The 13,566-nt window shown below is 38.9% G+C and overlaps 1 protein-coding gene across 2 annotated transcripts in view; it reads right to left on the bottom strand.

The window, feature by feature from the left end:
- Positions 1-13,566, bottom strand: part of LAMA3 (laminin subunit alpha 3) — a 190,852-nt gene that overhangs the window by 77,238 nt on the left and 100,048 nt on the right. For both annotated transcript variants that reach the window (XM_065585346.1, XM_042854847.2), the window contains exons 24-32: positions 12,313-12,455; positions 10,416-10,516; positions 10,151-10,304; positions 9,133-9,293; positions 6,723-6,831; positions 4,466-4,563; positions 1,642-1,810; positions 604-730; positions 385-524 (exon numbers count right to left, since the gene is read on the bottom strand). In XM_065585346.1, coding sequence (XP_065441418.1) covers positions 385-524; positions 604-730; positions 1,642-1,810; positions 4,466-4,563; positions 6,723-6,831; positions 9,133-9,293; positions 10,151-10,304; positions 10,416-10,516; positions 12,313-12,455 — 1,202 coding nt within the window. The remainder of the gene's footprint in view (positions 1-384; positions 525-603; positions 731-1,641; positions 1,811-4,465; positions 4,564-6,722; positions 6,832-9,132; positions 9,294-10,150; positions 10,305-10,415; positions 10,517-12,312; positions 12,456-13,566) is intronic.

Genomic DNA, 13,566 nt, shown 5'->3' with positions numbered 1-13,566 from the left:
TCCCTTTATCAAGGCCTAAATGACTGTTTCAAGAGAAGAGGAAGATTAACACCAAAGAGAGCCAGATTCAGAGCTTGCTGAAAACTCTGAAATTTGACTAAATTTGTTATCAACATTTTTGATTAAAAAAAGGTGTAAAATGTTGTGAATGTTTTCACCCCACTTTTTTATCAGCTTTGTAGTTGGTCAACATTTGGACCAAAAGACAAGACAAGACAAAAGTGCCCCCTAAGTTACAATTAGCTCTTTAAAAAATACAAAATAAATTAAGAAAAACTATTGCATTCACAGTCATCCATTTCCAAGTAAATAGTGAACCTGAAAAGCTCTACTATTCAAGAGGTAAAAAGAATACTTTCAAATTTTGATGTATAACAACCTTACCACAACCAGTGTTTTTTCATTAGGAATCTTCACAGTAACAGAAACCTCAGGGCCAGGGATATCCAGTTCAATTTGGTTTTCTGCAATCACCTGGTCTCGACAGCCAAAAGCGTGAGGGCAGAAAGAAGCACTGAAGGAACCTAAATGAAATTTTAAAATCTAGTTTACTAAAATGCTGAGAAAGAAAAAAGCGCTGAATTAATATAAAGCATGGCTTACCTGACCATAGGCGTCCCCCATCCACAAGCACCTGCACAGGAAATGTTGGGTGCTCTGGCTGATGGAAATGTACAACAACTACATATCTGCCCAAACTTGGCACTTTCCCACTCAAAGTAAGCTGGTTCTGCAGAAACAAGGACAGCTAAGCTTATGTATTTGTTTTATTAATTCATTTTTACTATGGGCCTGCTCCTACCTGCAATGGGAGTTGAGGGAGCTCAGCATCTCTCAAGAGGGAAAAGGATCGTTCAGGATCTGTCCCTATGTTTGCATACTCATATCTACATAATAATACATAATAGTAAAGCATGTATCTGTCTATGCCAACAGACCTAGACAATTGTGGTGTCAGAGGTAACTCAACCAATCACCACCCTTACTCTACAGCTAATTTGCATGCAACAATTTAATTGGTTGTGATAAGTCAGTGATATGAGGGAGACTGCACAGATGGTGGATTACTTGGCCCAACTGCCACAGTTCTTCACAGGTTGATTTGCCACCCAGACAACTCAAAATCCTCAAGCACAACCCCCACACAAATCAACATAAAACAATCCAAAATCTCCTAGCACAACACAACCTCCACACAAATCAATGCAACCACCCACACAACACAACCAACACACACAATAACCCCAAACACACATACCCCCTCACTGCAACACACATCCCTCTTTTGTTACACACAAAAACCAGCACGAAACCCACAGCACAACTCACACAATCGCCCACCCTCACTCATACTTACTATAAAACTATACACTTAAGCGGCAAAGCTGCAAGTCATCATAAGTCTATTTACATTATAAAATACGTTAATTACTGTGCACAGCCCAGCAAAACGGTTTTTCATTAGTTGGTTCTGATTCCTTTGTTTCTGTTTGTGAATATTATCTATCAGACTTCCTCACCCTGCAACAGCTTGGCCCTAAAACATCATGTAGCTTTAATTCTTATGTTGTTCTCAGTCTACTTAACATTACTGACAACATACTTTGCACCTTAGAAATAATACAGTCAAATGTGAACTACCTGTAATGAGGTCAAGGTTACTCCATTAACCCGGTTAGCAGAAGGTAAAGGGACACTCAGTGGATTGTATGGTACATTTCTCTGCACTTCTGAAATTTTCCCATCCCTTAGCGCATCCAAAAGCAAGGCCACCGGTGGAGTTTCATACACTGAGGGAATGCATGATGCACTAAAAATAGGATTATAGTAATTATTCATGCAGTAGGAAGAATTCCTTATGTAAAATAATAATAAAGTTGTAGGCCTAGTGGTGCAGAACAAATACGAAATAAAAATTAGTCAGAGTGGTAAAACTCAATGCATTAGAATGAATACACTTAAAAATACATTAATAACTAATGTCACTGTTTTGCATTCTACATAGTTGATATCAATTAAGCAAAATGAAGATGTATGGATTTAAATCACTGAATGGATGTGTAACTAAATTTACTCAAACCTTCTGTATCATAAACAGCTTATCTGTTGAATGTTTGTTAAACAAGATGCAAAAATACAACCAATGATGTCAGAACACATAACTAAATTTTAGTGAGTCAGGTTAGTTACAAATTAAAGAATCTAAAATACTAGCAAATATCCTGATCCTAAAAATACTTGCATACATGCTCAATTTTAAACATGTGAGTAATTCCACTGAAGTCAATGGGATTACTCACACACTTAAAAGTTACACACATGTGCAAGTATTTGCAAGATTAGAGCCTAAGTAGGTATATGGACAACATACCGTATATACTCGTTCATAAGCCAAATATTTTTGGTAAAAAAGTGACGCATCAAAGAGCAGGGGTCGGCTTATAAATAGGTCTACACCAAAAGATGATGATTTTAAACTCTATGGAATCATTGAATTGAATATCTAACACAGGGATCAGCAACCTTTGGCACGCGGCCCACCAGGGTAAACACCGTGGTGGGCCAGGCCAGTTTGTTTACCTGCCGCGTCTGCAGGTTCCCTCAGCCCGCGCCGCTTCCCGCCGCCCCCATTGGCCTGGAGCGGCGAACCGCGGCCAGTGGGAGCCATGATCGGCCGAACCTGCGGACGTGGCAGGTAAACAAACTGGTGCTTACCCTGGCAGGCTGCGTGCCAAAGGTTGCCTAACCCTGATCTAATACATTGTAGTTTTGTTTACCTAGAGGTACGCTACTTCCCGCAGTTCCCATTGGCTGGGAACGGTGAACTGAGGCCACAGAGAGCTGAGGGGCTCCATGCCTGCAGATGCTCCAGGTAAACAAAACGTCCTGACCGGCCAGTGGCTTACCCTGACAGGCCAGGAGCCAAAGTTTTCCAACCCCTGAAATATAGGGTCGGCTTATGAAAGGGTCATACGATTTTTGCTATTTTTACGTATGCATTTTGGGGGGTCGGCTTACAATCGAACCGTCTAATGACTGAGTATATACCGTAGCTCCCCAAAAGGGACTCTATAGACCACCCAAAATGTTTAACTATCCATTTCTAGGTTCATTTACTTCTGACTATCTGGATTGAAAGAAATCTTTTTTAAGGCTTCAAGTGAAAATGAATTCGGTAATTTCATTCTAGTCACTCATGGGTATATATACACTTCTTATAAGCATGAGGCAATCATCAATCTCTGCTCAAGAGAGGCACAGAACAGGAACAGCAGGTTTGTTTCCAGTCCAGAACTGAGGTCCATTTGCCAGGCCTGTGTGGGAAATCTCTTAAGGCATCTGCTCATAAAATAACTAAACTGAGCCAATGCCATTAATCTTTCAATTTCATGAACATTAAACCCATTTACAAAATTAAATATGAAGCCAGCTAATAATATATTTAACAACAGAACAAAACTGTAACATAAATTATTTATGCTGGAACTAAAGCAAATATGAAAACATAAAAACAATGTATTTCCACAAAAGCAAAAATAAAGATATATATTCATCATATCTTCATAGTCTAATTTTATTTTTTCAACCAACCTGAAATCCTCCTTTTATTCAGATTCAAGGGTTTCAAAACTACATTGCTGTGAGGTCCAAGATTTCCTATATTCAATCCTCAGGAACTAGTCCCAGCTATAAAAGACTGATCCCTCCAGGATAAGCAGAGGCTGAAAATGAAACACTGTGCACCATGTGGAAGCCAAGAAAGATGACATATTGGACCTTAAAAGCTCTTCATTCTGATTACCATCCTGATTTTTCTCCCTTCCACTTCAATTCAAATATTATTTTAGCAGCTACTATCTTGAGAATTATTAGATTTAGTCAACAATTCTTTCTACCTTCTGAAGAGTTGTAAATTACAGTTACACTCACTTTAAGGCCCCTTTACACTTGTCAAAAGAGTAGAAAAAGACCTCAGTGTAAAGGAGAATCATTTGAAGTCTTGAAATGGCATACATCATTAATATCTACGCTCATGGGAAGCAGCTGCTAAAATCCTAGCAGAAATGAAGTGGTGAATAAAAGTTCGGAATAAAACTCATATCAGAATAATGGTCATATAAAACCATTCCATGACTTGCCAGGCTAGAAACAATGTATTTCTGCATCCTGGATGTCCAGGATGCTGCAACTTTATATAGTCACATTTCTCCCAAAAGTTTAGCATACAGTAGTTCTGACTGGCTAGGAATCTGCTACTGAGGGTATTAAATAAATCCTAGACAAAGACTGTCAAGATTAACACTTAAACTTTTTATCAAATACGACCCTGTCATATCGTGGCCTAAAATCATCTCTGAGTCACAGAGCAAAGTTTCAGTCATAAAGGCATTAAAATACCCCTCAATGCATATGTCTGCCCTTTCAAGGACTCTTTCATAAAAAAGGAAGGAAGCATGCAAATTACCTTTGATTAAGAAAGCTCCCATAAGTGGCTATGCAGTGTACTTTAGGATCCACATATTCTAGAGAAAATTCTTCAGCTGATACAATGCAAATTTTGTGCTGCAAAACACACACAATTACAATGTACAATGCCCAGTTAACATTGTGATCTTTTTAGTCAGCTGCAAATAAAGGGGCCAGGCCCAAAGAGGAAAGATGATCCAGTAGTTAGGGCACTAGCTATAACACTAGGAGACCCAGGTTCAAGCCTCTGCCCTGTCACAGAACTTCCCTACCTCACTCACAGAACTTCCATACCTCACAGGGGTATTGTGATGATAAATGCATTTTTTTAAAACAGTGAAGTGCTTTGGTATTTACATAGTGCCAACTACTGTAGTATCTAAGATGGGCAGATCTTCAGCTATGTCCAGAGAGCACACCATACAAGTTTGGAAGGAAAGGCCATAACTCCCCCATTTGCTGTCCTATGACTTTTTGGACACTGGGTGAAATCCTGGCCCCAGTGAAATGGGAGAAGCAGCTGCTAAAATGAAGTCAATAGCAAAACTCAAAGTTAGTCTCCAGGTATATGGTAGGGCAACCTGACTTAATTTCTCCCATAAGAAAACTGATAAAAACGAAAGTGAAAAAAAAATGTATTTGTGCATGAAATACTTAAAAAGGAAGCAAAAAATGCCAAATGAGCAGCAAAGAAGCCAGCAGCAGTCTAGTGTAGAAATATCAGGACAGCACAGCCTGCGTTTTAGCACCTTTGAATGGGAAATACAGACTCTGGAGGGTAGAGAGTTAAAAATTTCTTTCTATATGGCAGAGTCAATTGAAGATGCCTGTCCTCAGCGTAAGGAATCATGGGAACCCAGCCAGTGGTGGAATGGGGCTAGGCTCAACTGCAGTGAATAACACCTTTAGGAGGGGCTAATAAAGGAAACTGTTAACAGTTACTCACTGTCTGGATTGGGACAGCTCATTTGACTCACTGTGGAACAAAAGGAAACAGGCTGCAAGAAGCCCTTGGGTTTTTTATTTATTGAACTCTGACTGCGAGAAGCCTGTTTGTCTTTGCTATTTGGACCAGCCCTCTGTGCTCCAAAATTGTGTGTTGCTTCTCCAATCTCAATCCTTGGTATACCTGACCTGCCTGCATCTTTAACTCCTAAGCTGCTGGGGCATTACCTGCATGGTACTGGCAGTCAAGAGTGCCCCCCTCACCGCCACCCATAAGCACTAATCCATTTTTGTCTTCACTTTGAGCACTGGGAAACCACATTTTCTGCAGCTAAATAGAGTATTCAGAAATATAGGGAAAGTATTATAGCTTTTTTTTGCAGGGAAGAGGAACTCTCATTATACATAGAATTAAAAATAAAATAGATAAAAAGCCTCTGCTCTAAGTAAGCACAAGAGGTATTGGTTTTATTCCACATCTTTTGGATATGAATCTTGTCAACACTATTGAGAGCTAACAGAGATTTCAGACAGTATTTGGTAACACTGAACAATGCCTTGCAACAAGAGGATATAAAGCAACTGCCATCCTATGTTGTACATAACAATCTTAGGCTAGATTCTATTCTCATTCCTTGGACATATCCATGGAGCTGCTCTGAATTTACACTGGATTTTCACAAAGAACAGAATCTGGCCCTATGTCTCTAAAATAAGAAACACAGGAAACAACTTGGAAGGAAAAGTCAACCCAGGGGAAAAAAAATTATTCATGTGACCAAAAGATGGCAGCAAAAGATTTCTAATAAAAAATGTTTAAAAGCCACTTGTGTTTCAAAAATGAAAGCCTGCACAACCTGAAACTCTGAGGGAGAGCTAGGAAATTCCCATGAAGAATTTCAAAAGTAAAAAAATTAAAAGGTAAGGAGAAAAATATAAGCCCATTGATAAAGTATGAAAGCTACTAGAAGATAGCATCAGAGGGGTAGCCATGTTAGTCTGAATCTGTAAAAAGCAACAGAGGGTCCTGTGGCACCCTCTGTTGCTTTTACTAGAAGATACTTCCTTTAATTATACATACAGGAGAAATTTGGGTAAATGAAATAAAGCAGATGTATGTTGGTGATGCCTTTGCCAAGAAAGAAGATTTTTTTAACACTTTGAAATTGAGCTTATATGAATCCTAGCAATCCTCAAACTGTATCCTAATCACCATCCTCAAGAACTTAAAAAAATCACACTGCATATAAAAAAAGGATAAAAGAGTCTCTCTTTATCTCTTGGGAAAAGTATTACAAGAAGAAACTTACCAGAAGAAAATTTATCAGTGATGCCTTAAGATGTAACTTTGCATCAGCTAAAAGATCATAGACTGCAATGCGATTCATATTATCAACCACAACACTGCGACAAAGGAAGCTGCAGCAGAAAGTAGAATTAAAAATTAGCCTCCTGCCAGTGCCATATTTTGTATTGCACATGCTAGTGCCAACATGTTTATCTTTTCTCCTGGATAATGGACAATGAATACCTTCAGTCATTGATAAAAATGCAGCATCTCAGTAGACAGACCAAATAAAGGGGAGGAGCAAGAGGAGTCATGTGTAAAGCACTGCTTCCACTTTGGCATATTCTATCCATAGCCCCAAGCCCAGATTTTAGTTCAAGTCTCCACTTGAATCATCACTGTATGCAGGCTTTGAAATGGGCAGCAAACATTAGTCATTTTTAGCAGCTTTAGTGCTCTGTAACATGCTAGATAAGCAAGGCCTTTCATTTTCATTTTATGCTGCTTTTTACTGAATAATTCTCGGGGTTTTACAAAAGCTATTATTTGGTTTTTAATGATTTTCACCATAATTTTGGACATCTACATGAAAATACTCTTTATGGTAAGAAAATCCAATACATTACATTAGATAGATGTGTTTATGTTAATAATCAGTTAGTCTAACTGTAATTACCAGGGTGTCTGTTAAAGCAAGGCAAAAATGTAGTGGCGAATACAAACGCACACATATGTGCAGGCGTATGTGTACGTTAGTGCTTGAGTCCTAAAAAAAGAAGTGCCAGAACTCCCTGGCTTCCTGCTCCAGAAGGAGAGGAGATGGCTTGGTGACCTGGACAACTTAGTTAACTGCTCTTACTTCCCACCTTCCAAAGCAGGCCCAGAAGTGGATGAAATAGAGGCAGCAGCATGAGGAGATGACACCTTCTCCTTATCCACCTCTTCGACTTTCAGGCCTGCTCTGGGCCTGCTCTGGAAGGAGAGATGGTGGCTCGGTTACCTAGACCACCCAGGGTACTGAGCCACCATCTCTCCTTTCAGAGCAAGGAGCCAGGGTCCTGCTGAGGTCCATCCAGGTTACCAAGCTGCCATCTCTCCTTCTGGAGTGGGAAGCCAGGGAAGAATTACTGTTACTTTTCTCCATTTGTTGCTTTTTTTCTGTCCTCCTGTACCCCAATATTAACCCTGACTTGTATTCAGAAAACCATGAAGTTAGTTTTTTTGCACCAATTTTCACCCGTTTTTTAATTTTTGTAATAAACACTGATAAATTCCCAGGAAATTTTAAACAGAATAAAAACTGAAAATGAAGGGCCTTGCAGGTAACAATGTACCACGTAAACACTTTCAGGAGCCAACATTCTTCAGTAGTTAAGAAAGCTGCTGCATTCTACTGCCACACACAGCCTGCAGCATAGAACAGCCATAAAGACGTGCACAAAGGCTAGGTGATCCTTGATTTTAAGGGGGCAGTTTGTACAGTAAGGTGCTACTCAACAGGAGCAAGTGTGGTGGAATCTGACCCGTACTGATTAACGTCAATAGGGCTAGGCTTTGGTGAGTACCTGCTCACACACAGAGTCCTACTGAAAGCTTTAAGCTCAGCCTTGTGTAGGGTTGATGTGGAGCTGTGCCACCCCAGGAGAAGTGCAGGGTTCCTGCCTTGCTGAGGGACAGTGAGAAATGTAATACATCACTTTTTGGAGTGTAGCATATTCCCCCTCCTGTATGCTCACACAGCTCTGCTGGCCAGTAGTTTGGAGGGGGATGTCCCCCTCCTCCCTGCTCCTGCACCCCGCTTACCCCATCTTCCATAGAGCAGGGGGGACACACCAGGGCTCAGGACAGAGGGAGCTTGCAGCAGCTGCGGTCTCAGCAAGCTGATCTAATTAACAAGGCAGTGTACTTAAAGGGGAAATGCGCATATCTCCCTCCATTCCTGCTGCCTTGTAGAGTGAGAGACTTAACCCGTGAGGGCTCAGCTAATTGCTAGTTCATCATTTAGCAGTAAGGGAAATATCTCACCCTCTGACTCCTCCACCTCAACCAAGCTTCACAATCATCATCACTGTGTACCAATATTAAATTGTTTGTTTAAAACTTATACCGTATGCGTGTATAGTCTTTTGTCTGGTGAAAAAAAATTCCCTGGAACCTAACCCTCTCATTTACATTAATTCTTATGGAGAAATTAGATTCGCTTAACATTGTTTTGCTTTTTTTCAGGAACATAACTACAACGTTAAGTGAGGAGTTATTGTATAAACTGTACAATTCAAACGTACAGTTCAGATAACTTAAAAACCTTAGAAAATAAAACAAACTATACACCACAATTTACATGTATTACAAAGAAATCTTTGATTAAAAAGTATAAAATTCCATTCCACCTGATAATTTAACTGTTCAATAATTATTTCTGAAATCACTACCTGTATTTACAGCTGTATATGTTCACTCTGGCCTTCAGGACAGGCCCAGGACTGTTCACTATCACTTCAGCAGTGTATAATTGATCATCTTCATTAGCATATTCAAGAACTACCACATAGCGACCGACTTGGGGAATGTTCAGTCTCAGGTGTAAATCAACCTATTAGAGATTCAACAAGAAAAGAAGCTTAGCATCATTGGGGGAAAAAATCACTCCATTTATATATTACTTTTCACAAACATTAAGCTGCTTTTCAGAAATAAAACTGTATATACAGAGCTTACTATGCCTGCCACCAAAATGCTGCCATCTCTGGAAACACCCGCCCTTATATTAGTGCCAGGAATATTATATGACAATTTTGGACAAAAGAATCTTACTTTATCCAATAGACATAACAGGAGAAAGCATTTTTATAGGTGGAATGTACTTTCCCAAATTTTGCCAGGACACGGGGCTATCATCATTCCTCCCCACATGGAATTTTTAATGCCAGGTCAATATTGTTTTTATGTCTCAACTGAAAGAAAAGCCTCCAGTTCTTCAAGCAAAATGCTGGGCCGAGAAGAAGGTTGTTATCTAATAAATAACCAACAGCACTTTCTGAAGCATGAAGTTTTCCTTTGAGTCCTAAGCGAACTACTTGAAAAATTTTTAAATTTCTATTTATTGAGATACTGGCATGAAAAGTGCAATACAGCTGCACACTTTTATTGTTGCTGAATTCAGTATAATTCTCCTGAATGTTAGCATTTTCATCATTATTCCCTTAGGCCCTGATCCTGTGAACACTTAAGTATGTATATGAATCTGTTTATGTGATTAGTCATTTTGATTGTGTAGACATGTCCTAAATTACACTTCTATAAACCCCAAGTAACTTCATGGAGGCTAATGGACTTGCTATGAATTTGCAGCAGAATCGATCCCAACAAATTTACAATTAGCTAATTTACAGTTGGCAATAAAAACATGACTATAATTAGTATCTGTTAGTATGGATACAGGAATCTGACCTCTATTCCACTGATGTGTGACATCACTGGATGCTCTGGGGTTGGCTGTCGGACAGCTATTTTTCTGTACTCTCCACCAAGCAAGAAATGTGTCGCCTCTGAACCGAGGACACAGGAAAATCTGGCTAGTGGTAAATGCTGATAAAGCAAGCAGCTTTAAAACAAAGCAAAACATGGTGATATCATAATTACCAATTACAACATTAAAGAAAAATCATTAAAGTAGTCCAGGGTAATCAGCTTATTATACAGTGTATATACTAACTTATCTGTTGTAGCACGTCCTGAATAGGTGCAAGGTTCTGTAACTTGTAATTGCAAGATGGGTGCTTCATAGTAATCACTAGGTAACAGCACCATGTAATCCTAAAAACAAAGAATGTGATTCATACAAGAGCACAAAGAAAATTATAAAATGTACATCTCTAAAACGTACCCCCTGAAAGACCTTTGCATATATCAATTCATCTAGATATTTGCCTAGTTTTATAACAGTCTACATAAAATGAACTAGCAAAGTCAGTACAAACTAAAATTTCATACGACTTGTTTATACTGCTCTATATACTATGCACTGAAATGTAAGTATAATGTTTACATTCCAATTGATTTAATTTATAATTATATGGTAAAAATGAGAAAGTAAAAAATTTTTCAGTAATAGTGGGCTGTGACACTTTTGTATTTTTATGTCTGATTTTTTCAGCAACTAGTTTTGAAGTGAGGTGTCACTTGGGGGGATACAAGACAAATCAGACTCCTAAAGCAGAACAGTAGTTTGGAAAGGGATGAGAGCCACTGAGGTAAGAGACCCAGGTTTCTCAGCTCACGGCTGCAGCTGACTCTCAAACTTCTGCGCAGTCAAACCACTAGAGAAGGACAGAGTACCACATGGTGTAAGCATGGATTACATAAACACCTCTTTATGTACACAATTGCTTCTGCACACTATTCACCTGTGCATGCAAGATGTCAAATTTACATGCACAAAACACTTGTGATTGACTAACATATGCAAAAAGGGTTCTCCTATGTGCACCAAACTGACTGTGCCTACAAATTCAGTGAATTAAATAAAGTCAAACAGGCATAAAAAGAAGGCACATTTTAAAACTCTGGCTCTACTGGTCTATCAATTTCAATCTATATACTGATGTTTATTTCATTTTAAATTTTTATTTATTAAAGTTTTATTATAAAAAATAAATAATATGATTTGTTAGGATAATCAGCAAGTCCCCTTTCAGAATTATGGACAGAACAGACAACAAAAACCTAATAAATATTGCCATTATAGATAAGAAACAAGGTTTAATAGTACTGTTGTCATTATGTCATCTATTCCATATATTTTAGTACAGTCATGGGCTTGATGATTGAAGGTGTTCATTTCTGATTCATGCTAAAAATGTTAAAAAATACAAGTTGATTTTGACATGATTTCATTGTGATTATACATATTTTGGGTGTTTCATAAGTGATCACTTGAAACATTCTGCCTTTGTCATACTTTGCACTAACTTTTCTGAATCTTTATGATGGATAGTTTGCCAGTTTCGTAGGCAGTGGAAGGAGGTCACAGCATGTTTAGAAAACAACTTATTAAAGGCGGAGTTCCTCTTATATTTTCTCTGAGAGAGTTCCCTTTCATAGGATCTTCATCAATAATTAAGGGTTTGATCCATCAAACACATGAAAGCTTGGATTGCTCTCATGAGTGAAGTGACTCGTAGGCTTTTTTAGGATTGGGCTCTAACTCTATGGAAAGAGTTTCAAATTATAACTGACCCAGATTTTGGATAAGACATCTGGATAGCACCAAAATGTGATGATTACAGGTTTGTATAAGCACCTGTGAATTTTTTAAAAAGTGCATCCTTTGGAGGGGCACAGTCTAGATATATTTAAAAGTCTGATACATACAAAACAAGGGCAGGTGAGATTCAAATAAGAGAAAAAGAAGTGAAATGCAGAATTGTAAAATTTCACAATTTTTTATCCCAAAATGACACCGTGCTCTCCTCTGATATTGAGTTTCATGTCCATTAGAGGGCTCTTCCTGGCACCTAATTCTGAGGTGGTCCTTTCATTCTCTCTCAAACTCTCCCAAATAAATTCTACTCTCAAAAAGTTAAAAAAAAAAATTTCAGTCATTTTCTTACCAGGAGGACTCCCTCTGCCATAATATTGACAATCCATGTTCCTGGAATAAGTGAGAATGGATCTGCAAAGCTGTTTCCTGGGACAGTGGCAAAAGCCGGCTTCTTACTGGGTGGGAAGACAATGTCTTTGCTCTGAGTAGCCCCTGACAGCAAAAAATAAATTAATTATAATATTGGATTATGTCAAATGACTCCATTTTCTCAAGGCTTAAGACCAATGCTTTCATTCACTAAAATCAGAGTGACAACAACTGATCAACGCTGCTCTTTCAGCACGCATTAGGAATACACTGCATAATGTACATATTAAGCCACAGAGCTATGTGAGTATTGTCTTCTTCATTCTCACTAGGCTCAAGTGAAGTGATTTAGAAAAACAGGAAACACCTCTATTTCCCCCTGAACTTTTGCCACAGCTTGGGAAGGTTCTGAAACATTTCTTTCCTTTTCCCTTATTTTTCATTCCATCTGCCTCACACTGCTTTAATAAAGACAACAAAAGGCCAACATTGTGGAATTCTCAGCTGATCCAAAGCAGCAGGTAATGGATATCTTAGGAGACAGCCTGTTCTCATGTGATTTCCAGCCAAATTCTGCAGCCTCGAGAGGTTCTGATAAGCATCTAAAATTTTAGTTACTAATTGTAATATAAGAGGACTTCTGTTCATTTGTACAGAGTGAATATACAGAAAGACCGTAGCTGCAGTGTCCCTCAGGGAAGAGAAGAAATGGGAGTCAATTGCAATGACTATAAAGAGCATTCTTTAGTGAAGCTACAGATCACAGACAGGACCCCCTGTATTTTCTTTTGGCTCTCATCTCCCTGACCAATCAGCACAGCCTGTGCTGCTGTGTCGCCACACAGAGTCTCTGCGGCAGTGAGTCTCAGAGCCTGGGTCTACAGATTCGGGCTCGCGCTAAGGTGCTAAAATTAGCCTCTACCCCTCCCAGACACAGAAGATCTGGAATCCTTGTCTCCTTAATGGTATGAACCAAAACCAACCACTCCAAATTCTGTTGACATCTGTAACCGGATCCAACATTTGTGGATCAGGACACATTGTTAAATATTAGTTACTCAGTGAAGACAGGAGCCAAGCAGCTTTTGAATAAAAATATTTGTAGCATCGAAAAGTATATGAGTCCTGTTAAACTCGCTGAAAGCTTCACCTAACTGTCAGTCTGAACCACCTACGTCAGTACTGAAAATATTAAATTTGGTAAACTAGACATCTAAAAAAATCATTAATAACG

This window comes from Chrysemys picta, chromosome 2 (assembly GCF_011386835.1).
Source record: "Chrysemys picta bellii isolate R12L10 chromosome 2, ASM1138683v2, whole genome shotgun sequence".
Taxonomy (NCBI): Eukaryota; Metazoa; Chordata; order Testudines; family Emydidae; genus Chrysemys; species Chrysemys picta.
The sequence above is the reverse complement of the archived record's forward strand: the minus strand, read 5'-3'. Positions and strand labels throughout refer to the sequence as shown.